Source organism: Halichoeres trimaculatus, unplaced genomic scaffold (assembly GCF_033239565.1).
Source record: "Halichoeres trimaculatus isolate MK-OKI-2021-1 unplaced genomic scaffold, fHalTri1.1 fHalTri1_scaffold_7, whole genome shotgun sequence".
In the NCBI taxonomy this organism is placed as follows: domain Eukaryota; kingdom Metazoa; phylum Chordata; class Actinopteri; order Labriformes; family Labridae; genus Halichoeres; species Halichoeres trimaculatus.
The window spans coordinates 28,659,357-28,686,599 of record NW_027437185.1 but is presented as its reverse complement, the minus strand read 5'-3'; the positions used below and the strand labels follow the sequence as shown (position 1 = coordinate 28,686,599).

The 27,243-nt window shown below is 41.0% G+C and overlaps 1 protein-coding gene across 2 annotated transcripts in view; it reads left to right on the top strand.

Moving 5' to 3' along the window:
• Window positions 1–27,243, top strand: part of fat2 (FAT atypical cadherin 2) — a 126,297-nt gene that overhangs the window by 11,003 nt on the left and 88,051 nt on the right. For both annotated transcript variants that reach the window (XM_074674897.1, XM_074674896.1), the window contains exons 2-5: window positions 6,445–9,711; window positions 10,824–11,135; window positions 24,457–24,515; window positions 24,959–25,270. In XM_074674897.1, coding sequence (XP_074530998.1) covers window positions 6,447–9,711; window positions 10,824–11,135; window positions 24,457–24,515; window positions 24,959–25,270 — 3,948 coding nt within the window. In that variant the 5' untranslated portion in view covers window positions 6,445–6,446. The remainder of the gene's footprint in view (window positions 1–6,444; window positions 9,712–10,823; window positions 11,136–24,456; window positions 24,516–24,958; window positions 25,271–27,243) is intronic.

Sequence of the window (27,243 nt, the reverse complement as noted above, 5' to 3'; positions counted from 1 at the left end):
GCAGACAGGATCCAGGAGACAGAGACTGAACAGACTTCTTGGGGAGGCTCAGTCCTGGACCCTGTGGAGGTGGAGACTGGCTGGGCTGGAGAGCGGTGGACGAGTGGTGGATGGGATGTCATCATCTAATTTCTTATGGACATTGTTGCACTTTCTATACTCTTTCTTACTTTTGTTTTCTTAAATGCTGCGGTGACTCCTGAATTTCCTCTCGGGGATAAATAAAGTATTTTCTATTCTATTCTATTCTATTCTATTTGGAAAATGGTTTCAGTGCAAACCCCATGTGCAGAGATTGATGTTTCATTGCAGAGGTCATTAGTTGGACTATCGGCCATGACTCTTTGGTGCATGTCTACTCTGGTTCTCCACACTTCACTTTTCCTGTCTCTTAAGCAGTTCAGTAGTGCAGACAAATATAACTTACAAAATTATATAATTTTGATTCAGGTAAATCCAGGAAACACGGTTTTTAACACATTTTGACCATCATAGAAAACATATTACATTAAAACTTCAAGCACCCTCAGGTCAAGATCTGGTAAAACCATTTATTTACAAATAACAGGATGAGGGAACTGTCATGTTCATACAGAGAAGGGGAAAAAAATAGGTCACGAAAACAAATTGCAACATGAAGTTTATGTGAGCGGGATTATCATTGGTGTCATCTGCAGGAAAGAAACTTCTGAAATGAGTGTGCATTACATAAGTTACTTGCAATTACAGTAGTTTTGGGTCTAAGTAGCCTAATGAGCCTACTGAGCTAGAAGTATTGCGATTTATTTAGAACATCAGCAAAATAGTATAATAAAAAGTGAAAAACAAGCAAACATTTTAGAGTAATAAAGAGTGATAAAAAGGCCAGAAAAACTACAAAAACCATCACTTTTATGATGTGAAAACCAAGACTGTTCACTGCTTGCAGCAGGGCACCAGCACACATCAAACAGTTGTGTTATGTGTGGGCCTGCAGTGGATTTCATCACTGTCCTGCACCTTCAGAGAGGGATTTCTCTGTCAGACCCTTTGACAGACAGCGCTGGTGCAGATGAGGAATGAGAGAAAGCTGCAGATTGTGTTCTCTGTCTGCTCTGGGAGCCATGGGGGCGATGGTGAAAGGTGATCCAGGCAAACATGTGGCTGCAGGTTGCCATACCTGGAACACACACGGGCAGGGAGGTGTGAGGGTGTGTGGGTGTTGATGATGTGGATTTGCATGTGTCAGCTGACCTCAGCAGCAGCAGTGATGGCCTGGAGTTTCTGCCCTGCAGTGCTAAATGTTTGGATGAAAACATGAAGGTTTCCTCTAAGGCTCAGTTTCAGGTTCAGTTCAGTTCAGTGAAGCTGAGAAGATGTGGCTGACGTGTCAGTTTGCAGCAGAATCATGAAAATCATTTCCTGAAGCAGCAGATCACAGTTGTTCAAGACTCATTACCTGAAGGGTAGTTTGACCTAATGCAAAGCCAACTTTATGGTTTAGTAAAAAGATCACAGAACTCCTTTAGATGCTAATGTAAATTTAATATAGCCTAATGCAAAGGTGCACCTCTGCAGCGACTACCTCTGTGTGCTGTGTCTGAGATGAAAAGGGCTGTTAACTGGTAATAATGGGGCCGGTCATGCTGCTTTGTGTGATTCATTACATATCTGCTGCAGCGTTCATTACATTCAAATAGCCTTCATTGTATTTCTGTGTTTTCATCAGAGTGTAATCCATCCTCATCACCCACTTATATCACCCTCCTCCGGTCGCTCACTCGCTGCTGATTTACCGTTATTTCTGCACCACAGGAAGCACTACACAATCAAATATTCGTTCAAGTATTTCTCCTTTGACTTATGATGTTGCCTAAATGAGGTCGATGTTTTATATCCTCACCTTGGGCACATTACAGAGAGAACTGGGTCATCTGTAATTTCTGCCCACAAGTAATGCTTCCTACCCAGAAATCTGTGATGCATTTTGTAATTCATCACATAGACTGTGACCAAGCTAGCCGGCTGAACACGGCTTTTCTTTTTAAAATCATTTCAGATCCATACCTAGTCCTAGTTAGTCAGTTTGTCCTATCTGTTTTACCGTAGACACTTACACACTGATCTATACATAGTTGTGGGTATTATATTCCATTTCTACCAAGACTATTCTGCAAAATGTTGCTAAATTCTACCAACTGTACCTTTAAAATTATTTCAAAGTGTTTTAAAAGTTTTCAGAGTATGAAAGACTTCAAATTTCGAAATCAAAATAATTCTCCACTAATGTTCTATTGTGCTTTTTACTAATCCTAAAAGCTCAACTATGCGCTCCGTTCTAAGTCATATGCTTCTGCACGTCTAGGTCTCTATGTCAACACCATGTGGCTGAAGAAGTTTAGTAATGGTGAGAGATAAAACACAGGGATCTGTGTTTTTCTCTGCTAAAAACAATTTCTGTGATTAATTTTGTAGCAATGGTGGACACTGGAGCCTTACTGTCAGACAGAAAAAGGACAGAGGAGCAGAAGAAAGCTTAACAGGAGGGTGATACAGCCCAAGCTAAAGGCTAATTAGCCTTTAATGCGGGCTGTATCACTCTATAACGGAGGGGATAAACTGTTTATGATAATGTTCATTCCAACCCACGGTCAGGAGTTATTCTGCAGTGGTCTGTTCAAACTTGAGAGTCTATCAATAAAATGAACAGTGAGGTTACGTTAACTCTGATTGGTAGATGACTGGCAGGACATAGCTAACCAGCTAACGTTACACATTACAGACTTGTGTTAGAGCACCAGACTGCCAGCTGTGTTTTAGACAGCTACTAAACTACTTACAAACTGCCAGTGTTTACTTGTTGTCACGTTAGCCTACAGATATGTTGGAGCACCGGGCTGCTGATGTCGCTAACATATAGCCGGCTGTTTCATGTTTGCTTGATGTCACGTTTTCAAACCTTATTCCTTCGTAACTGTACTGATAAATACCTTACATTGGCACGTTGTATCCAGTAAAAAAATGTCTTGAACAAAGAAAACTTGTTTTGATCCGAGCTCCATTTAATTCCAAAACAAACACACGCCTCGCTAAAGGTAATTTTTGACAGTGTGTGGAGACTCAGGCCAGCGAGTGGCGAGGGAATGCAATTAAAGCACATCCTCCTCATAGCATCTTTAAAGAAAAAATGGAAAAAATCTTCTTCTCCCTCTTTCTTATTTTTAAAATTTTGTTAGGATTGCAGAGGTTAATCAGAAATGAAAGGATTTGTCATGTCTGTAACGTTCATATTTGTTTCTGACTGGTAGCTGACAAACGAGCAACGAGCATGAAAAATACATTTGTTCTTCTCTGTCACAAATCCTAGAGGTTTCGACTATTTGAATATATTTTCTGTTTCATGTCAAGGAAGATTGAGCTTATTATTAAAAGGAAACTCAAAATGTTTGTGACTTTGCTCTGTGTTCTGCTTTGCTAGCCAAATCCCCACGTTCAGATGAACTATCCCTTTAATAAGATCATGGATCAGACTGTGAAATCCCAGCCTTAGACATTTACATTCAAACACCTTTTTTCCCCCCCTGTGTGGACGTGCATATCAAAATGTTTTTCAAACACAAAACCCACCATAGTCCTGTAATTATGACACTGAGGATTACTTCCCACCTCATTATGCCAATCCTGTAGATCCATATCTCTGAGGCTGGGATCAATGTGAAATTTGATGTATACGCACGTACACTAATCTAGCAACCAGACACAGTGTCACACAATTTAAACAGCACACTTCTGTATGCATACATGCTCAAAGACCTGGATCTGTGAGGGGTGCAGAGAAGGACTACCTGTAATCAGCACATGTAAAGTGTCCTGGCCTTAAAATAGAAGCTTTTCCTCAGATTAAATTATGCCAAAAACTATTTTTATCTGTTCGCACATTTGTAAAAGATAGAAGAATTATATTGCCTAAAACTGGCAAGATGACAAAAGGATGAAATCTCCTCTAAAACCCAAATAGTGACCCTGGGTTTGTAATCTGATTATCTGTCACCAAGTTCCTTGACTGGAGATAAAACCCTGCATACCTGTCATCCTCCACTGAAACCTCCAGCGCCAGTCAACCTGGAGACCTGAACATTCAGGACAAGGTAGAAACAAGGAGGGCTGTATTTATAAGCTATATGAATTCTTTGATAATGTGAGATAATGGCTTTTTCATAATGCTCTCTCTTAAACATTGTGCATTTTGTAGAACAGATAAAGGGGAAAAGAGGTCGACACACATCTCCTCATCTCTGATCTCAGGGAGCAGCATTTCTGCCCTGGAGAAGGTTCAGTGTTGATTGCTTTTAGCTCTGGATGAGCTGTCAGAGTGGCAGTGAAGGGCAAAGTTTTCTGCCCTCCAGTTCTCTCTGCTGTCAGGTCTGAGTGTTGTGAAATTCAAGCAGGCATGGTGTGGCTGTGCACTAAGTGGGCTCAGGTTAAATCACATATGCACCATATTTGTCACCCTTATTTTGGCCTTTTCTTTATAAACCAATTAGGAAAACGGAAACTTTATTCACCCTTCAGTTATTAATCAAACTGATTAAAAGTCATACTGAAACTCTTGTTTTCATCTGTTTCTCTTATTTTAATGCAGTTCAAACAAATGATGACCCCATCCACATCTTAATTGCACCTGTGCTGAGGCATCATTTGCTCTGGATTACTTGGCTGTTGACAGAGTAAGGCTGATCTCATGCAGTGGGTAGACTAATCAGTTAGCTGGACTTCAAAATTTTCTTTCAAGGAAAAAAAGAAATCTTGACAAAAAGGAATACAAGGGAGGTTGTAGTTCAGAGGAGCTCAAAACTAAACACAGCAAAATGTAGGTTCACAGAGCCTGCAGGTAAGCAGTGTTAAATTGGTCTAGGAACACCAACCTTCAGTCCCATAAACCAAACCAGCCAGTAGGAGTGAGAAAACACTACATATTTGTTGGACTGTCCACATTTGTTATGCATCCCTTTCTTGCAAAAATCTATTATTCAAACTGATGACAAAACAAAATGAATATTGTCACTGTTTTTTTGTGCATCCGAGCTCCATGCAAAGTCTTGTCTTTCTCTTTACCTTTCACCCATTTTCCACTCTTTGATCTTTTCTGTTAGTCTGAGAGCCGACAAGCTTTACCTGCATGCAGGTAAACAGTTGGCACAGCCTGAGAATGTTAAATCCTCAGTTAGGTAATGATAACAGTGGAATTCGATAGCATCAGTTATGCACCAGCTATAGCTACTGCACTAAAGTATGAACAACACTGATGGAGATACAGGATGGGTTTAAATCAGGTTTCTGAAGACTGTGGAGATGATGACGAAATCTGCTGCTACGTTATGTTAAAGTGGCACTTTACCAGGAAATGGTGTTTGTGCTCATTAATGAAAAAAAAGCCAGTGGTGGAGAGTGGAGAGCAAAATATTTTAGAATGTAATAAGTCAAAATGATTTTTAATTAAACCAATTTGCAGTCATGAAGTGTTGTTCCCCAACTTTGCATTTAAAATATGAAGTGTAATTTTTTTTGGTGCTCAGAAACATAAAACTTCAAACTGAAGTCTCAAGTGATGTTTCTTGACATCACTTCAACCCTTTGTGAACACAGTTTGGTTTTTGAAAGTATGCCTTGTTGTGACAGGCTTTGTTTGCATATACATAATGCTATTATTTTTTTTGCAAAATCCCTAGGCTGCTGTTTTTATCTGTGACTCATACATGACTGCTCCTCTGCACATTACATGTGGTCATTTTACTCTTAAAAGAGAAATTGCATTTCAAATTGATATTGCATTTGCACTGCACAGGTTCCTGATCCTTTGTTTGTAATAAAAGCAGCAATTTGGTGGCTCATGCCTCCAGGGACATCTAATGCACATAAAGCAATCACCAGCCAAGACCTACGGTACACATGCTGCCATTTACACTGGGATCAGGACTGAACCACCCACTGTCATCTGCATGATAACGAGTCATCTAACTACAAATCCCTCCTCATAGCTCTAGGATGACAAAGGCTTACAAGTAATAATTTCAAGGAGTACATTTCGCCAGAATTCTTCTTCCAAAGGAATAATTATGGGGTGGAGATCAGGCTGCCACCTGCCTGAGAAGGCTTGGAGGCAACTTTCTGGCGCTGAAACAATGTGTTGTTTTACTTTGGCTCCTTTCTCTGGTCAAGACAAGTTGGAACAGGTGTGTGGGATACCTTGCCAAAGGCCTCACCTCTTGTGTTGTGTTAGTGTGCATTCTGTGTCCGTTTTGTATTCTTGATAGAGCTTTGGGGAAATGCTTGTTGTGTTTACATAGATATAGCAACAGGTCCGTGTGAATTAAGGGTTCTTCTGCAGAAGCACAAAACAAAACACACATGGCTGCTCACTTAAAAAAAGAGATTTTACTGACTGTTTTCTTTTCTTTCTCCCAGGTATGAGGCTCTTCGTAAAAGCACTCAAGATGGCAACATTTGGAGTGACTCTCCTCACTTTAATATCAGTCCTGCTGCACACGGTGAGATGTCAGGAGAATCTAGTGAAAGGAAAAGACAGCTCGCCGCTCAAATTCACACACTATCTCTACAACGCCACGATCAATGAGAATTCTGCCCCTCGGACTTATATTGAGACGCCAGTGAAGATGGGCATCGAAGTGTTGGACCTGTTTTGGGAAATCAATTATCACATCGTATTGGGTGATGAGGACGGCCTTTTCCAGGCAGAGGCAGTAAAAGTTGGAGATTTCTGCTTCCTCAGGATCAAAACACGCAGCAGTAACTCAGCGCTGCTCAACAGGGAAGTTAGAGACACTTACACTCTCACTGTGGAGGCAACTGAAAACACTTTTGACTTCCAGGCGAAGACAAAGGTGTTCATCCAGGTGCTTGACACCAACGACCTAAAGCCTCTTTTCTACCCTGCCTCGTACAACGTCGCCATCAGGGAGGACACTCCACTAAAGTCAAGTGTGGTCAGGGTTAGTGCTACGGATGCCGACTTGGGGAGCAATGCTGAGTTTTATTACTCCTTCACCAGCAGAGCTCATCCTTTTGCCGTCGACCCTTTCACAGGCACAGTCAGTCTCCTCAAAAAGCTCAATCACACCCGAGCAGAGAGATTTGACCTCACTGTTTTAGCTGAGGACAGGACAAAGAAAATATCTGGGGTTCAGAAATTTGGAAACGTTGCTAGGGTTACAGTTAATGTACAGAAGGTGCCGATGCCCTCCCCAGTTATAACACCTCTCCCAAAGCCCAGAGTCTCCCCAGATGGTAAAATAACTATCGATGTCCACGTGGAGGCTGGAGTTAAGCCTGTGGAATCCCTCCATATTGTTGGAGGAGATCCACACAAGTGTTTTGAGATAATCCCCTTAGGTGTGCAGGGAAGTGACTTCCAAGTGATCTCCACAAAGAGGATTATCTGGTCTCAAACTCCTTTTGGGTTGAATTTGTCCCTTCAAGCCAAAGACAGGAGTTTGCCAAGTTTGCTCTCTCCAATTACACAAATTCATGTTCCAGCATATCATTACAGCCCCTTGACATTTCTTGAAGACACCTACATAGTCACACTGAGTGAGTTTTCACCCCCAAAAACTCACGTAGTTAAAGTTTCAGTCAATGCAGTACCTCAAAATGTGACCTTTAGTATCAAAAATAATCCAGACAGTGTTAAATTCAAGATAAATCCCAAGTCAGGAATAATCATAACCACTGACACATTTGACTATGAGAGACAGAATCGTTTCGAGTTTGATGTGGTGGCCAATCATGGTGAAGCTGAGACCCACATCGTGGTGGAGATAACAGATGAAAATGACAATAGTCCAGAGTTTACCAAAACCTCATATCAGGCCACACTGGACGAAAACAGCCCTGTCGGCAGCAGTGTTTTAAAAATATCAGCCACAGATAAAGATAAAGGCAAGAATGGCTTTGTGACTTACTCTATTGCCAACTCAGGTCCTTCCCCTTTCACAATCGACCCATTCACAGGTATCATTTCTACCTCTGAGCATTTAGACTACGAGTTGATGAAACGGCGGTATCACTTGAGAGTGTGGGCCTCAGACAGTGGCAGTCCCTTCAGTCAGGTCAGCGAATGCCCTGTTACAATAACCCTGAACAACATCAATGACAACATCCCCCTGTTTGAGAGGGTGGGCTGTAATGCCACTGTACCTTTAGATTTACCGGTGGGACAAACAATCGTAGAGCTCTCAGCTATTGATTTAGATGAACTGCGGCAGCTGGAGTACGTCATCGAATCTGGCAATGAGGATCAGATATTCGGCATTGATTCTTATACAGGAGCCATCTCCCTCAAGCAGCGGATTCCCCTGGGATCAGGTTCGTTTACTTTTAGAGTTGTAGCCACAGATGGAAAGCATCACTCAGAAGTTTCAGTTGTTAGAATCACAGTGACAAACAGAGGGGATGACCCGACGGTCCACTGCAGGGAAACAGGCATCTTCAAACAGCTGACTGATAAGCTAATAGAATCAATAAAACCCATTTTGACCAATCAAGAGGAAGACACGTTTTCTGATGTTCACATCACAAACAGGCATTCACCAAAGTTTGATTTGAGCATTCCAAGTTCAATCGACCTCGCTGAGGACCATCCACTGAATTCAACCATCATTCAGTTCAAAGCCACAGACTCAGACACTGGCTTTAACAGTAAACTTGTGTATGCCATATCAAGCGGGAATGAAGATGGCTGCTTCTCCATTGACACATTCTCTGGTGACCTCCGGTTGGACTGTCCGTTGGACAGAGAGAGCAAAGAATTCTACATTTTGAACATCACTGTTTACGACCTGGGAACACCTCAAACATCTGCATGGAAGTTTGTTGCAGTGAACGTCCTGGACGTCAATGACAATCCTCCTGTTTTTGACAAACCCAGATACGTGATACGAGTACCTGAAAACACAGAGCCAGACTCCATCATTTTCACAGCTCAGGCTCTTGACCCTGATTTAGATTTGAGTGGTAACATCAAATACTCTCTGCTGACCATTACCGACATGTTCAGGATTGATGAAGAGACTGGTGAGGTGACAGTGACAGGTCGTTTGGACCGAGAAACTTCACCAAGGCATGACCTCTTGGTTGAAGCCAGGGACCAACCCAGAGTTGGCCCTCAGCTGTTCTCTATGTTTGAGCTTGTGGTAGTGGTGCAGGACATAAATGACAACCCTCCCAAGTTCACTCCCAAAGTTTATAAAGTGAAAGTCCCAGAGGATTTACCTGTAGGATCCAATCTTGTCTGGGTTGAGAGTGTTGACTTGGACTTAGGTAGCGGAGGGCTTGTCACCTACAACCTGAAGAACACAGAGGGCGGGATCTTTCATCTGGACTCCTCAACAGGTGCTCTGACCCTCGAGCGGGAGTTGGACTTTGAGAGGAGGCCACTTTACAACCTCACGGTACGGGCTGTCGATCACGGCCTCCCTCACTCCTTGTCATCCTCCTGCTTTGTGGAGATTCAGGTTCTGGATGTGAATGAGAATCTCCACAGGCCTCTGTTCTCAGAGTTTGTGTATGAAGCTGGAGTCATGGAGGACGCACCAGTAGGGACATCAGTCGTCACGCTTATGGCCACGGACAAGGACTTGGGCAGGGATGGGGTGGTCAGGTACCACATCCATGAAGGCAGTGGTCTTGGAGTTTTCACTATAGATGAAGAAACAGGTAAGGAAAGACACACTATACACACTACTGTTTTTTTTTTTTTTTTTCATGTCCATTGTTTCCCTGTGGGTGATGACAGGAGAAGGGAAATTTATTTTTCTCTTGCTGGGCTTTAATAAATTAAAAATCAGTTAGAACACAATTTTCACCAGAATTGATTGAATTTATCCTGGCTCTAAATTATACCTTTTAATTGACTCAGCTGGACTCATTTGTGGTGCCCTTGTTTGCCTGACATTGGTGACTAATAGGGCTTATCGGTACAAATTGCAAGAGCAAATTGCAAAGTGCATCTGCAACATTATCTCCCCACCACAGACATCTGGGTCAAATTTTTTGGTAGAGACTGCAACAGCGCTTGAGTGTTGAATGCAATGGGATTGTATCCCAATATCCTCACCGTGTTTTTACTGAAGCTCTTTGCAGCAGTATATTTCCTCATGTGTTTCCCTGTAGTTTATGATAAGATTGGACACATGCACAGTTGTAAAACACAATATTTCCTCTGGGGTGTGTTAAGGGGTCTGAGTTTTTTCTATCAGCATATTTATTCCTCTGCAGAGGATACCCAGCAACCTCTCAGTATACCACGGTGCATTCCATTAGCCTGCTGCTGCACTTAAGGCTCAGATAAAATCAGGGCAAATAGAGTTCGCTGTCATAATGGAACCATGCTGAAATACATCTCTTTTTTGTGTTGTTAGCTTTTCACCTCTCCCTCTGGGTCTCCAAATTTAAACTGCTTCTGAAAGCTACTATTAGCAGGGAAGTAGATCTCCCTCGTGTCAGACCCCATGCACACTAAAACTCCTCAGTGCAATCCAGTTTCCCATGCACCAAGAGTACTTGAGTAAGTTTTGGCAACACAGATGTGACAGCGTTGTTTTTGAGCCTTTGGGCACCAATCCAGACTGAAAATTCAAACAGGCATCTCAAAGACAATGAAAGCAGGTGATTGATATTCCCTCCAGGTTGGTTACGGTTATTAAAGACAGAACTGATACTGCTGATAAGTGATTCATTCTTTAGTTGCAGCAGCAGGTTTGAAACAAGTATATACCAGTGTTTTTTCACAGTTTCATTCTTATTCTGCACCCTCCTATGTGCCTCAGGTGTGATACGTACAACAGAGACATTGGACCGGGAGGTGATGCCTCACTACTGGCTCTTTGTCTACGCCACTGATCTGGGCACGGAACCTCTGATTTCCTGGACTCATGTCTTCCTGGAAGTCCTGGACATAAACGATAACCCTCCTGAGCTTTCACAGCCGGTTTATTTTGCATCTGTCCAGGAGAATGTAGGAAGTGTGAAGTCAGTCGTCCAGGTGGCGGCCACAGACGTGGACACCTCCTCTGAGGGGAAGCTCACCTTTCAGATGCAGGAATCACATCGGACGTATTTTGGCGTGGATCCAAAAACAGGTAATTAAGAGTATAAAAAATATTGACATGCTGCAAAACAAAGCATCTCTGCTGAACATGCTAACACTTCCCACCTTTTACATGCCACTGGAGGCCATATTTAAATCAGTGTTGGAAAAACAGGACTCTGCATGCTGATTTACATTTTGCTCAAACATTGGTTGATATATAACCTGTTTTCATTTAAACAAGCTACTTCTCATTTATAAACATAATACCAGTCCCAACTTGCCTCTTGGACAACACAAGCCCAATGACTCCCTGTTTTGTAAGAGCACACACACTTTCTGCTCTGAAAAAGTACAAACACTGAGATGATGGGCACCCCATTGAATGTTTTCATAGCATAAGAAGGAAAATTGGTCACTGCTGGCCTTGAAGCAGCAACACCCTGTGAAATGTTTTTGCATCCTGTGATAACCTAACAGAGCGTGGAGTTTTTTTTTCTTGGTTCAGTTTTGGTGAGTCAAGCTATGCATGCAAAAAGGAAAATGTCCTCCCTGCTGGGATTCTGATTTGTTGTCTTTTGCCTGAGGAGGTGTTCTGTTTTGGAAAAAAAAAGGCCTGTTAAATTCAGTGGAGCTCTCTTCAGATGCAGGAACAACAACTTGTGTCAGTAACAACATAATTATAGATTCATTAACGTCAATCAAACTCGATTTATGGCACTTGGATTGCAGCTTCTGTATTATTTGGCTTTTATAACTCGTGCTTTTTGCTGAATCCAGCAGAATCACTGTTGTTTGGCAGGTTGACATGACCGATAGTGGTATATTTTCATGCAAATACTTGTCAGTCATGTATTTATATGGCTTTTGTCGAAGGCTTCCAGGAAATTGATGCTCACAGGCAGCTGTATATAACGTCTCTCTCCTGCTGCACTTGAGACAACCGTACTTCAACATGATAATTTAGTTCAGATTTTGAGAATAAATTTCTTTTGCGCCTTCACCCTCCTGCTTGGTGACTGTAAGTGCAGACACTCATATGTTCAGCATGGCCCTGCATCATGTAATTGAAGCTTTCAGGGAGTTAACATACGGGCAGGCAGACATATACAGGAACTCTGGGACATGGGATGTAATTGGATCAGCCTGCACATTGTCATCCTCCCATTTCACATGCAGTTTGGACAGATATATAGGCGGCCTGCTCCCTTGTGATTGATTTACATTTTGATTCAAACCCCCCATGTGAACACAAGACATCTGGAGGACCTCCGTGCTTTCTCAGTCACAAATTGTTTCGACATAGCGGTATATGTCACCATGTCCCAGTGATAGATTTACATTATGATTCAGGGGTATAGTGCCAGCTATAAAACCAGCCAGTGAGTTATTTCCCACAAGTGGGGAAAATAGACGGAGTGTTGAAAATGGTTGATATCTCCTAATGCACTGCTGCAAGTCTGAGCAGGGAGAGCCATGATGGAGCCGGGCGTGTCGCAGAGAGTGCAGAGCTGAAAACGAAACTTCAAGCGTCAAAGGTCACTCACAAAGTCATTCATCCATGTTTGAAAGGATGTGCAGTTGTGTAGAAAAGCTGAAATATTAGAGAGGAGAAAAGGCCTGTTACCCCTTCAGGTATGTCAGTGTACATGTTTGACAGTTGCATATGAGTTACCTGGTGCAAACTTTGATGTTCAGGCAAATTAGTGCAGCATTAGCTCTCTGATACAAGCCCCTACAAGCCCTGTCCTCTCTGATAATCTCCAGGTAGCTGTGGTGTTTGCCCACGCCCTAAGGCCAGTATACCAGGGATTACAGACAGGGAGGGTGAGTTGTGTTAATAGAGAGACGTCACACAGGGGCACAGAGGACAGGAGGTGTTGAAACAGCTGGAGAATGCCACATCAAAATAAGCTTGTTTTGTGCTAAAGCAGGTGTATTTGATATTCATTACTCATGCGCACCAGCACAGGATGAAATGTGTGGTGGAAAGGATTATTGTGTCTGTGTGTGTGCTTCTTACGCTCTAAGGATTGGCTGACAGCTTTCGCTTTTTGAATGCTGATGACCCAAATTCCTGCTGGAGATCTCCTGAACTTCCCCTTTGTTCTAATGTTTAATTTGTGTGAGCTCTCAAAAGGACATCTCTCATTGGGACACACGCAAAGAAAAACGTATGGATATAAATTCCAAACCATAAAGAATCTGAAAGACACTACAAAACTCAACAACAATTAAACCATAAATAATACTTGAAATAGCTGAGAGGATATGCCAAACAATCTAAAAAAGAGGCCTGAGTGTTTGTAAAGGAACTTCACAAAAAGCTCAAAACATGGTTTTGTATATACTGTTCACCAGGACATGCTCTGCTGCTGTTACATGACAGCAGCTCCAAGAGGGTCAAAACCTCTCGGTCACACCTGAACACATTTGTACATTTTTTGGGTTGTTTTTAAACTTTTTCTCAAGACCCCTGTGTGGGTTTTCTTTACTTCTTTTTGTGCAGCAGTATGTCTGGCGTCTCCAGTTTCAGTTTTAGTTTTCCCAAAAGCAACCGGCAGAAAACAGAAATACACAACTTGGGAAACTGACAAAGAGTTTAACATGATGGAAAATGGAGGGCTGTTTAACCAGCATCTATCATCTATGATTGCTGTGAAAAATGATCATGGCTTTAGAACCGAGCAGTTAGATGACCCTAGTCTAGAAGATGTTTGTCTGGAGGGTTAAAGCTCCAGTTTTCCTAGAACTAGACAACTCAGATTGGGAGGCTGCCAAACTTACAGCATCTCCATGTAAGCAGCAGCATAAGCACATAGGTCATCATCTTCTGAGAGAAGGCCCTTTTATGCTCTCTTTACGTAAATATATGTGTCTGTGACGTTGAAACAAAGTTTATGACAACAAAACTGAAAAAAACAAACATGGCAACTGTGGGGTAGGTATTTCTGATGTACCACTTGCATTAAAGACCAAAACTGAGGCAGTGTTTTAGGAGGTGGTGGTCGGTGAGGCGGTTAAATACACCGTAAAAGTTCCGCCATTGTTGTTTCTTCTTTGTGTCTCACTCATGTTCTGTACAAAATATGGGCGTAGCCCAACGTCACCCATCTGTTTCTGAAACAGAAAGTGAAGCACATCATCTATCCCAGCCACGTTGTTGGTAGCAAGGGCTTCGGATACAGGTAAAGGGCCTCTGTCAGTCACGTGACCCTGAGCTGTGCCTCTGATTGGGCGAGCCCGTGATCTTAAAGGGATAGTTCAGTTTTTTTGAAGTGGGGTTGTATGAGCTCTATGTGACCACTAAGGACAGTAGATACAGTAGAAAGGTGTCTCCGCTCCCTCAGTAAGACACAGACTGTAATCGATGGTGACGAGGAAATAGGCGCAAACAGGGAGAGACCGTACCAAATTCAAAGGCTGTTTTCTCTGCCTACAAGAACTAAAATCAAAAAGTAATACCACAGTTTAAGAGTACGCTACATAAAATATTTTTTAAGTGCATTAAGTCTTCGGAAATATAAACATTTATCCGGACCTAACTAACTGGTCATGTGTCCTTTCCGCGCAGCGCTAGTGCGCTCTGTCTCCCCTCCTCCTTTCAGCTGTAGGGAATGTAAACAAGCTATGCTTCGGGCGCCGGTTGTAGCCTCGTGTAAGTTTGATCAAGTATCGTAATTCTTTTGCTTGTACTCTAAGGATTGTGAGGCAGCGTAGGAAATTCAAAATGAGTGACTATGACAGCGACGATGAAGTTCCATTCACTTTTGAACCAAAAGGATACCTGTATGAACCAGAGTACACAGAAGAGCTGCTACAGATGGCGACTGAAAGGAATACAGAGGAAACATCCACGGACACTGGGCCTTAAATCTGATGAGAAAGGTTTAAAGTAGAGAAGCAATAATTCCTATGTGCGTATTTCACCTATTTTTCATCCAGTTTGATTAAGCTGATGCCGCTAATGTGACCACCAGTTGTCTGTGGATTGATTGGTTCTTATTGACTCTGTAATGTCATGACAGAAAACAGTGTTTTCTTTGATGTCTCTAAAGTGGAGGCTGGAATTTTATCACACGCTTTATTTATGACGGTATCAGGGTTGATAACAGCTAGGCCAAAAAAAGCACAGCAATGACAAAGGCTGTAAGCATGCAGCACTCTCTCTTTGCAAAGAGCATCCACAGATTCCTTTCATGAAGAAGAAGTCGACATGGCCTTCAGAGGAAAAACATAGGGGCTAGAGGAGGTTACCATTATAGAGCAGGAGTGTAATCTATTTTATACATCACTCACTCATCTCCAAGTTTATTGCTGATCAAAGGTGATGTCCATGCATGGTTTGAATTAAATGTCCATGTATAGACATGGAGATTAAAATGCTGAAAGAATTCAAATTCATACTTTCAAGATGAACATGTTGGAAATTCAGATTATTATAGTGTGCAGTATTGATAATGCATGAATATCTCACATACTGTGCAGACAAAGTGTAGAAGCTCCTCTTTCACTAATGATCTTCCTGGCTCATTAACTTTATGTTGCAATCTGTTATTGTGACCTAATTTTCTCCCTCTTCTGTTACAACATGACGATTACCCAGCGTGACAAAGACATGGTTTTCCCAGTTCCATGCAGATTATCTGGGATTGTCTGCACAAAGCTGCAGTCTTGACCTACTCCCACACTTTTTGGCTTGACCTGGAACGAGCCAGACCTTATCACCCAAACATCAGCGTCAGACCACGCTAATGGGACAAAATCCTCTCAGACAAGTTTCAACACCTGGTTCAAACTTGCAGACATGCAGGTGACAATGTCCATGCTTTGGAGTCAGGCATTTAACAATATTTAACATTTTGAACGTTTTGACATGAGTGTAAATGTCAGGCATCCTTGAGTGCTCTTGGTCAAGTCCTTTGAAAAATCTACATGTATGCAACCATTGATAGAGTATTTTTTTTCCACTACGATGACTCAGATCTTTAAGACCAGGCAGAAACACTCCATCTGATTAGAAGAAAAATCTGATATCAGAGTGAGGTGATAACATAAATCCGCGTCAGAAGGGAGCTTATGTTCCCTTGAACAACGTTAACAGGCTCTTGAAACCTGACCTTTAAGACAAGATCCTCTTTATCTTATTTTCACACATAAACCCACCATTACTAACTGCCTTCTGTAGAAACCTCTCATGCCTGGACAGGATAAATGACTCACAGGTTCTGACTCAGCTTTTATTCTCTGAGAGCGACCTGCAGTGATCTCTGTCTGATTCAGTCCTAAAGAATGGGTTCAGAAAGTTTCATCTGGGAAGGAGGAAAACAAAAGTTAAATCTGGTCCACTCTGTTCTTCTTGAGCTCTTATTTACTTGAAAGAAGAGCAACTCCTGTATGACTTTTAAGACAAGTTGTTACAAGGAGACAAGGAGTGCCAAATGATCAAAATGACCGAAAAATTGGCGTCACTCAGTTATGTAAGTTCACCCAGGGTTTTATTATGTGCTTCAAAAAAAATAGTTTGTTCGGCGAGGCCAGGCAAGTCAGGAATGCTCCACACTCATTAGCATTTTCTAACAGAAGATTCCACAAATTATTGCTAAACCTCAGAGATTCTTCGGCTGATATTTGGTTGGGAATTTTGTTGTGATGCTTGGTCTAAAACTTTATGTGTAAAAGGACTTTGACTGAGAACCGGGTACCACGACAGCCATCTTGAAGGGATCACTTGTGTTTTTCTAACATACATCAGTTAATACATCAGTTACTATATTGGCCTGCTTCTGTAAGACAGGACTTTGCCTTTGCATAAGAAATAAGTACAAATAAAAGACAAAAAATGCAATCATTAAAGAGAGTCAAAAAGTTAAAGGCAGAGGGAGAATGTCAGAAAGTACAGAGAGCTTGATGGACCCATTTCAGCTTTCATGGATTTTTTTCTATTTGAGAGGATGTAGAAAAACTGAATCTGTGTCCTTGTTTTACTTTTCATCTTGAGCTCTTAGCTTTCTTAATTCCCCTCACACAGAGCCTAACTGTTAGTTTCACTCTGCTTGATTTATTTCCACTGACTTCAAGTTTTACATTATGTCTGGGTCACCTGGAGAGACTTTATCAAGCCATGTTGGTTGTGGTGATCAGATATCATTGATTTTAAGTTGGGTAAACAATGTAATGGAGACGTTCCCAATCTCTGAATCTGATAGCAATCTGATAATGAGGAGCTTTTTTAAGGCCCAGAGGTGCTCTAAGCCTTCTTCATAGATTTGTTTTGCAAGTGGTGATGAATTGGCCTGTTTGCTGCTCTTTCTCAGAGGCTTGTTTATGCACACGGCTTCATTTGCATACATTTGTAACTGAAGAGGTCTTTAGTATTCTTAGCTCAAGAAACAAATCCTCCCTCTCGAGAAACCTGAGTGAATTTGGAGTCCTGCCTTGGAATCTCGATGGGTTCAGCAGAGTATTCTCAAAGTCTCTAAACCTTCTCCTCATTGATATTGCTGAAATGTTTCAGCAAAATCTCTCTTAACTGAGGATGTCCCTGAAGAAAATCTTGATGAAAAGAAGGAAAAAAAGCCAGGGGGTTCCTGTAATGACACTGCTGAGAAAGGCGAGGAACAAACAAACCGAGCCCTGACATGCTGGATGACACTGTTTGTGTTCATGTGGTTTAGACAGCAGTCCAGCATGGCTGAGTGAAAACAGGCAACGAGGGACAGACAGGGCTTCACCCCTGATTCCCATGTCTGCGCTAATGACAAAAGCACACTTTCTAATGTGCCCCACCTGTCCTCATGATGTCCTCCCAGCAGGGCTTGTTTGCACTGTTGTAAAGAAAGAGGGAATGACCCCCGGCTTTGTTCACAGAGAACTACTCCCACCACGTCCCGGCTCTCTTAAACTCGATGCTATTAACACACCACTCTGGCAGACTTTACCCACAGTCCATTCAAACAAAGGTGACCCCTGGTGAGGAAGATACTTCAGCTGTTGTTATCAACCTCTTTTTCTACTATGATTCATCCATTAGTGGTCTATTTAAAGATATGAGATTCCACTCATCCTTACAGCTGAAAAACTTTAAAATATATTCAAGACAAAGTTTTGCTTGAGCTGGTTTTTCACACTGATACCAGAAAATACAGTTCTACAGTTCTGCAGTTTCATTAAGCAGACGCTTTTGTCCAAAGCTACGTACAACACAAGCAAGAATATAGACAGAAGGAGAAACCTAGTTAGTGCGACAAAGTTATTTGGCTGCAGGTCCGCAAATTTCATCACACTTGAGTAATAAGACAAAGTTTTTTCTTATTTCTTTGAAATTAGCACATAGCTTCTTTAAAATAAAGTCCAAATTTATTGTTGCAAGTCACAATTGGTAGGTTACCGTTTTTTCTAGTTTTTTGAGATTGATTGAGATTTTGAAATTAAATCACAACCCAACACAAAATGTTTTTAGAAGTATCCCAATGTTTCTGCTATTTCCAGAGAAGTAGGTGATAAATAGCTGCTTAGTTCTTGAATACAGAAGTTAGGTTCATTGTTTCCTCTGATTATTACCTTTGAAATGTTAAGCGAAAAATTCAATTTCCCAATAAGTAGTTGATCTTTAGCTATTTGTTATTTGATTTCACCAAGCTCTTTAGTACCAAGTTTGTTGATAAGCATAATTGCGATCACATGCAAAATGATAAACCTTTAGGATTAGGCCTTTAATGTTTTACATGATACAACTGAAGGCTTCAGATGTGATATTCACCGAGGGTGGGGTTGTAAACTGTGAGTACAGGCGCACTGCAAAACAGAATATGGCCAGAAGTTATGTGCTAATTTTAACCAAATTCTCATGAAATTTCGGGGGTAATTTCAAAGAAATTAAAAAAAAAAAGTCTAATTATTACCTAAGTGAGATGAAATTTGGGGACTTCTAAAGTAAAGTGTTACCAAACTTTTTTAAAAATAAATGTAGAACAATCCAACCAACAAACCACAATTAATTGCTGCAAAATATACTACTTCAACCCTCAACAACATTCAGTAATTAGTGCTGAAAATTCACTAAGAGCTGGGTCTGAGACCTTCTGACTCATTCTACCCCTGAGGACAAAAGGAGAAGGGTTGGATTAAGTGCTTAAGTGTTCCCTGAGCAGATGAGTTTTCAGACATCTCTTAAAAGTAGGGACTCTGTGTATCGTACAGAGTTAGGTAATTCATTCCACTATTTGGGCACAACAGAGGAGAAGAGTCTGGCTCGAGATTTAGAGCCACACTGGGCTGGAAGCACCAGGCGGTTTTCGCAAGCAGAGCACAGTGGACGAGGAGTGTAGACCTGGATGAGGGACCCCAGGTAGGCAGGAGCTGTTCTTGTCAGTGTTTTGTAAGCCAGAAGAAGAGCTTTGAATTTGATTGGAGCTGCCACTGGAAGCCAGTTGTGAAGAGAGATTAACAGTTGGGTGATGTGCTGTTTCAGGCTGGTTAAAGACCAGATGTGCTGCTGCATTCTGGATCATCTGCAGAGGTAAAAATGTACACGCAGGGAGGCCTTCTAGGAGGGAGTTACAGTAACAGAAACTCACATTCGACGTGTTTAATAATGCACATTTAAATCAACTTTCAGCCATACAGGCAGTTCTTGAGATTAATCATCACTTCACAATTGCTTTCTAACCTTGACGAGCTCTCAGTTTTCACCGCCTACAAACAGACTTATGTGAAAGACACAAATGTAACACAAAATCTGTTGTTGCTCTGAGGATCAGTTCTTACCTCCTCTCCTCCCTGGTTCCTCTTTTCATCGATCAAAGCAGCTTTGATGCATCCCTACGATGAGTTGTGTATTATTTGTTAGAGCTGCTGTCTCTCTGAACAGAGGTTTGAAGTAGTTCTGAAAGGAGGACGCTACTAAATTACAGACCAGCTTTTGGCACAAGAGATAAAGAAAATATCTCAACAATCTGTGGAAAATAAAATAGAGAAATCACAGGAAGCACACAGGAAGTTAAATTTCCTGCGGAGCTGCATATCATTAGAAGAAGTCAAAGAAACATGCAGTTATTCAGAGGATCGTCCACATTTTTGTCGTTCTCTTCTTGTTTTGTTTCTTTTGAAAATCTTTTGCTCTCCTTGGGCTGACTCAGAGGTGATCTGTTTACCTAAAGCAATGATAATAAATAGTGGCGGGAAGAATCAGCTGTACTTGGAGTTCTGCCCATCCCTTCACCTGTGCACGCCTGGCCTTCAGCCTAACCAAATGCAACCTGGTGAGGAAGTGACACATGCATGGATAAGGAGAACACTGCCGTCTTTCAGCCTGTCTTTCAGCCGTCTTGTTCCTGTTGACACAGAAAAGTTGTCCTCAACGCCTTGCAACACCTTTTCAAACAAATCAATCCAGCTGTCACTCCTCTAAAAATGAACCTGTGAGAGTTTGAGAAATCCTGCAACGTTTAGCTGAGTCGTGGGAGAATTGCTGGAAGCTTGTTCTGCTTTTTGCTTGTGGGAAAGCTACAGAATTTGTTAGTTTCAGAAGCTTCTTGAGTGATTGGTACTAAAAAGTGATTTATGCTTTTAAAACCTGCTACAATACAGTGCTGGAATTGACAGGGACGCATCTACAAGTGTTTTAACAATCTCTAAACCCTTCAATTTTGAAGCCTTGTTCTTTTTATACAACCATTAGCCAGATGTTTGGAGGTAAAACAGAAGCTCAGGCGGAATAAAGCTATGTTTGATTTCTGTATAACTACTTTAGGTACTTCCCTCTGATAAATCAAGTGCATAACCATGAATGATTTGTTGGGAAACTTGGCACGGAGCTGTCTACATCCAGACGATTCACTGAATCTAATCCTTCACTGTGACAGCAGGCTTTCTGCACCATCTTCACGGTTTCCCTTTCATGAGCGCTGTGTGCCAAATGGTTGTGGTTCTTGCCACCAAAGCACAACTTTGCTTCTCAGCAGACATTTATTGCACGTCATTTATCTGTCTCACATCCCCCGTTTCCTGTCTGCTCTTTCACCAACACCACAGAAGACAAAAAGCTGCCTTTGAGAGCAGTGATCAAAACTCAATAAAAATTCAAGCACTGGAAATTAGTTCTAAATTTAATAAATAAAAATTGTTTCCATAAAAGCTGAGCTGAGAAATACAGGAACATTCTGATTACACTTGTTTACAAACTTTGAGCAGAATTCAAAAAAGAAAAAGTAGTGTAATATATTGTTTTGTTCCTGTGAGGGAAAAAAATAGGTGCAAATTGGAGGATTTTTGAAATAGATGCTTGCATTGATCTGGAAGCAGAAGCAGAAGAAACATAAAGCAAAACCTGCAGAATTGCGTGTGTAATCCACACACCCCTTCACCTGACCCCTGGTTTCATTCAGCCAGCAGCGCTAGCAGCTCTCCCCTGTTTGTCTCTGCGTGTCTCTGTTGTCTTAACATCAACAACTGCCCTAAAACACTTCACTTCATTTATTTAAATAAGATGAGACGAGGTCGAGAGCTTGGTAGGGAAACTGACTCTCAGCTGCAGAGAGCAAAAATGAGATGAAATCAAAGCAGTGTTAAACAGAGTACATCAAAGCAGGGGATTAAAACAAAAAAAAGATAACAAAACATAATCAGTTATATATCATTAGACATAAAAGAAACAGATATCTAGAATAGATTAAACATTCCTTTGACCTGTGGATGAGTTTAATTGATTCCTTAAAAACATGTGTTGGGTTGTTTCATCAGAAGATTTAATGATAATCTTTCTGCCTTTACAAGATAAAAACATCTCTTTGAGAGGGATTTAAGCTGTGATGACTTTGTTGTTAATGACTTATATCTTATCCCTGATAAAATGAACATTAACCAAAAAGAAAAAAAAGTGGGGAACTGAGTTTGTTGAACAAAAAAAAATACCTAACGATGGTTGCCTCTTCCACAACCCAAGAAAAGCAGAATAAAATTGATTGGATGGAGGCTTTTTCTGATACATTATAATCAAAGGCTTCTCCTAGAGCACAAGTGTAAGTGTTTTTTTCTCTAGAAATATGATCAGACTGTTTAAAATTGAATGTTTATAACTGTAAATTAATTCAGACAGTAAGGGGTTAAAGCAGTTACTGTATCAGAACCAATATCAGGCAGGAAACTTCCAGCCCCTCCACCACCCCAGCATCCACATTTTGGCTTCCATGACTGAATTATCGCATATAGAGCACAAAGTGGACAGAGAAACAAACATGGATAAGGATTTTCTGTTATTTCAGAGTTTTGCCTGAAATACACAGGATACATCTGCAGTGCGACTCCGTTGCGCTGCGTCTTGTTTGTAAACTCACACTAGCTTCCTGTTCAGTCTGTCGAGCTGCATGACTGACGGACAGCTGGAGTCACGAGACCGAAAAATTCCCGCGCTTCCCACTCCATTGATAAGTCTCTCTTCATTCATATTGGGCTGTAACACCTTAAACCTGACGACTCCTGGTCTGGCTCTGCTCATTATATCCGTTCGTTGTTATAGTCAAGCTAAAGACGAACTGATTTTGACACGGTTTGTGGCATTTTGAATTTGGTGTTTAGCAGTTTAGTAGTTTCCGGTCAGGACTTTTTGTCCTGCTATATCTTACCTACGCTGAATTCATGGGTCACAGCCATAGGTCACAGCTCCGCGTCCGTTGAATGGCTTAAGGATGGCTGTGTATTACCTGCGACATGACAGACCAGCCACACAGATGTACTGCAACTAAACGGATCCTGTGTAAGTTGACAGACTGATTTGAATGTAAGCTGTTTGATCCGTTTGCTGTAACGGAACGCAGACGCAGACGTACCCGGTGGATTTTAGCCGTTAGGCTACTAGTCATGAAAATACCTGCTAAAAATTCCAATAAAAGTGTTTTAATCAGAGTCTCTCCTAACCTCCGCTGTCACTTCCCTGAACAGAAAACCTGTGGAGCTGTCTGTACAGCAGCTAAGTCCAGAAAAAAATGTGTAATTTTTTTCTACAACAGAGGTATTAAAACGTTTGGAAGCCTTAGGCTAGCTAAATTAGTGACTTTGACACAGTTCCTGTATGAATACATGTCCCACAAATCTATTTCATAAGGGCCTAAAACATCAAATAAAGAAACTTTGTGGAGAAATAGAGCATTTAAACCAGAAAACAGCTGTCATGCTTCAGTCTTTGAAGACTCCTTTGACAAAAACAAAAGTTAAACTTTGCAGAACATGTGGAATGTCTTTACCACCTTAAGGAGTAGCCTGTTTGCCTGTGCCACTGTACAGCATTGCAAAGCATGATATTTGTAAAAAGAATACAAAAACTTCAAAGGAGCAAATAAAAAGGAACCTAGAATTTGAGTAAATGCTGTGTCATGTGGGGTGAAATTGTTGTTTTTGTCAGTGGATTCTGGTTAAGAAGACAACATGATGGCTCTCTCTTTTTTTTCTTTTTGAGTTATAATTTGGGTCTTTTACGCCTTCATTTGAAAAGGAGATAGGAGAGTTGACAGAGCAGAAAACTTGGAGAGAAAAAGATGAGGAATAAAGTGTGAGAAAGGGCCCCCGAGCTGGAAGCAAACCCCGCCAGTTTTCTTTTGTTGAGGTTTCCCACCAGTTGTAGAGGTAGAAACAGACAAACAGCTGCGCATGTTGTAAAGTGTGTGAATAACTTGTCGAGCTGCATAGTTTATGGGTCATATCAGAAACAGATGCACTACTAGAGAATCAGACAGACAGCTCTGAATCACCAAACCATCAGTTCTCTCACGTCTGACACTGCTGGTTCAGCCTGTATCTAATAGTCAGACATATAACCCAGTTATTAAAGTCAGTGAGAGGGAGAGAGCTGAAATAAGCTGCTATTTACTAGATATTTTGACTCAGACAAAGCTGCTTAAAGTTACAGAAATAGCTTGTTTTGTATTTCAAAGTTGCTGTCTTCGAGACTTTCTTTTGCCAAATGATTTAACCTGTATAATGAAACTGTTAGGTTTGAGTTAAGTCACTTTTCCCCCCCAAAAATATATACCTTGAACCTTTGCAGCAGAAAGTTTATGTTGCTTGAAAAAGACTCATACAAACACAAACACTCATACTGCTGAGCTCAAGAGGATTTCCCCGAAACACAAACACACAGATATATCACAACAACAGAAAGAACAGCAGGAAAATCGAAAAAGAAAAAGGTGTTTTCTTAGGTGCAAGACACACTCACACTCACACTAACACCTAAATAAACAGTAGCAGTAACGCTCCTAACTGCTCCTGTTTGTTGATGTAATTAGTGCTCTCACTTCCCGGGACTCAGACTCTCAGCATTGACTCTCTGCTTGTATGTGTGTGTGTGTGTGTTTGTTTGGTGTGTGTGTGTACAGGTGTTATCAGCACTCACTCAGCCCTGGATCGGGAGGATAAAGCAGAGCACAGTGTCGAGGTGAGACTCTTCAAAACAACACTTTCATTTTCCTTCTGACTGACACTGAAACAGGGAAAATACAGAGCCTGCTGTTTCTGTTGTGCGTCGGAGATTCAATAAATCCATAAGAATGTGTTGTACATGCTGTTAAAGTCAAACTCCCACGCTGCACTTCTAACGTCTTCTGATATAAACACATGGTTTGAGTTGAAACACGGAGCTTACAGCCACTTAGGCCTTGTTCACACCTGTCATCAACATGCATTCTGGGTGAGGTCTGTCAATTCACACTCAGGACTGTAATCCTTCTCCACATGCATGTACAGGGACCACTTTAGACTTGATCATACTTCTATAACTGCATACAATTTAAAGGGGCCAGGTGCACAACTCAAAAAGTATAAGAAAATGATGGGGAAGCAGTTTCTCATGACATTTCCCTCCTCCTTATCCATTCTCAGGTAATCGTTTCTGATAACGGTACCCCATCTTTGCGCTCCACCGCCACTGTCATCATCCGAGTTCTCGACGCCAACGACAACCGACCAAAGTTTACAGACAAACTCTTCCATGTCACCCTGCCTGAGCAGCGGGAGCTGGGCGGTAAGCTGGAGGTCTGCCGGATGTTCGCACGAGATGACGATGAAGGGTCAAATGCTGTGGTGACCTACAAGCTCCAAGACAACAAGGACGAGCGTTTTGAGATCGACTCTGTGACTGGTGTTGTGACTGCACAAGGGGATTTCTGGCCTCGTAACTACAGCATCCTCACAGTAAGTTTTTACAGACTTCATGTTCAGCTGTCAGTTTCTCTATAGTTTGAAATCTGCAGCTCTGAAGCCTTAACACACCTCCCGTCTATCATCAAGAGTGATTATGAGTTTTTATTCAAACAAACTCCAAGTTGTTTTCTCTCCAAAGAGTCCTGCTTCATTTGCGTGCCTCTGCAGGAGGTGTGGACACTTTCAAGTCTTGGCCGAGCCCACCAGCTCTGCTAAAGAGGCTAAATTACCCATGCTCAACACTCTGAAAGGCACTTCACTAACACCTGCTCTGAAACCAGTGCATGTTCTCAGTTCTTGTCATCACTTGGCGTTGTAGGAGTCAGAGGGGTTAATCAGCAGGAAGAAAAGCTCTGCAGGATTTCAGACACAGTGAAAAGGTCTGTTTTTACACACAGAAAGGAGTCATTAGGAGCTTGTTTCCTTCATGTTGAGCAAGTATAGGGCTCATGTTATGCATTCTTTTTCTTTGTTTAACTAGAAGGTAAAAGACTCTTTGATATGCATGCAAGTACAAGATTAAAAATCCTTATTCATTCTGACAGTACCAGGCTAACTTTATGACACGTGGAGTGGAAGACTTTGAATTTCAGAAACTGAGACAAAAAGACACATTTTGCAATGTTTGAACCATTTTCTGTGTTTGAAACTGAGCCTTTTGTCTTATGTGTTGGCAAATATTTCTCGTAGATATTTATTTATTTGTGATGGTTATTGGTTGGTTGTTGAGTGATGGAGATTTTTATTTCAAATGATAGCGGGGTAAATTCTTGAATTATGTCTTATAAAATAGAATACAATAGAATATTCTTTTACTGATCCCTCATGGGGATTTTTTTTTTTGCCACAACAGCTCACAGAAAAAGTGCAATAATGCAATAACAACAAATAATAGAATAATGATTATAAGAATATGAAGTTAGAAATTTAAAGAAATATAGAAAAACAGAAAAATATGACTTCTTACATATTTACATAGGAGCAAGATATAAAAAGATTGGTTCTTCAAAATTTACAGTGAGAAGTGGGGTAATGTGCAAAAAGGCCTGTATTTTTTTTTCATTTAAGTTTTTATTCAATGCAAAATCAAAACATGTTTTGCAGCTAGACAAAGTTACATTCATTTTTCAGAAATAAGGAAAAACAGTAAGACAAACATAACATGTTGTTTTCTGACTATTGTTATAAAATGTGGAAATAATAATAATAATAATAAAAACTTTTGAAAGCAAATTAAATGAAAAATGAAATAAATTAATAAATAAATAATAACTTTTTTTTATCATAAATTAGAATGTCAGGGGTAGTGCCACAATAAGAACTTTGCATTTACATTTACTTGTATGTCTATGCCCCTTTCCACACAAAATGAAAAATCTTTTCAAGTACATACCCTCAATCTCAATCAGGGTAACTGACCGATAGTAAAAGTGTGCAAACAAGTACAAACTAAATATATTTCTATGTAGACATTTGTCCAAGTGTGTGGTTATCATGAAGTATACTGAAAAAAGGCCTGTATTTTTGAAAGCTGGCTTCTAAGTGACCTGTAAAAAAACGACAAACATTTAAGTTTATGGAAAAGGTAGATGGGACCATGGCTTGTTTGAGTGTTTTTTTCCCCACTATTAAAGTAGGATACACTGAATAAACTGCATTAATAAAGTACTTTTCCAGTCTGGAGACCACTTCGGCTGCTCTCACACTGCACGTTAAAGTCCCCTGACCATACGCACATTCTTACAGTGATATCAGAAACCAACACAGTTACAGTTATGTGCATACACCAACACTTTATCACTGCAGGACTCTGGTACCTGGCCCCCTGATACCTCATGTGCAGTATTATTCTGTATGTGGGTTTGTTTAAAATAATGGGTCGTTTATGTCATTAAGTCTCTGCGTGTTTGGTTTAATGTACAAGTATTTGTTCTTAACATGCTTATACTCATGAATATTTATGT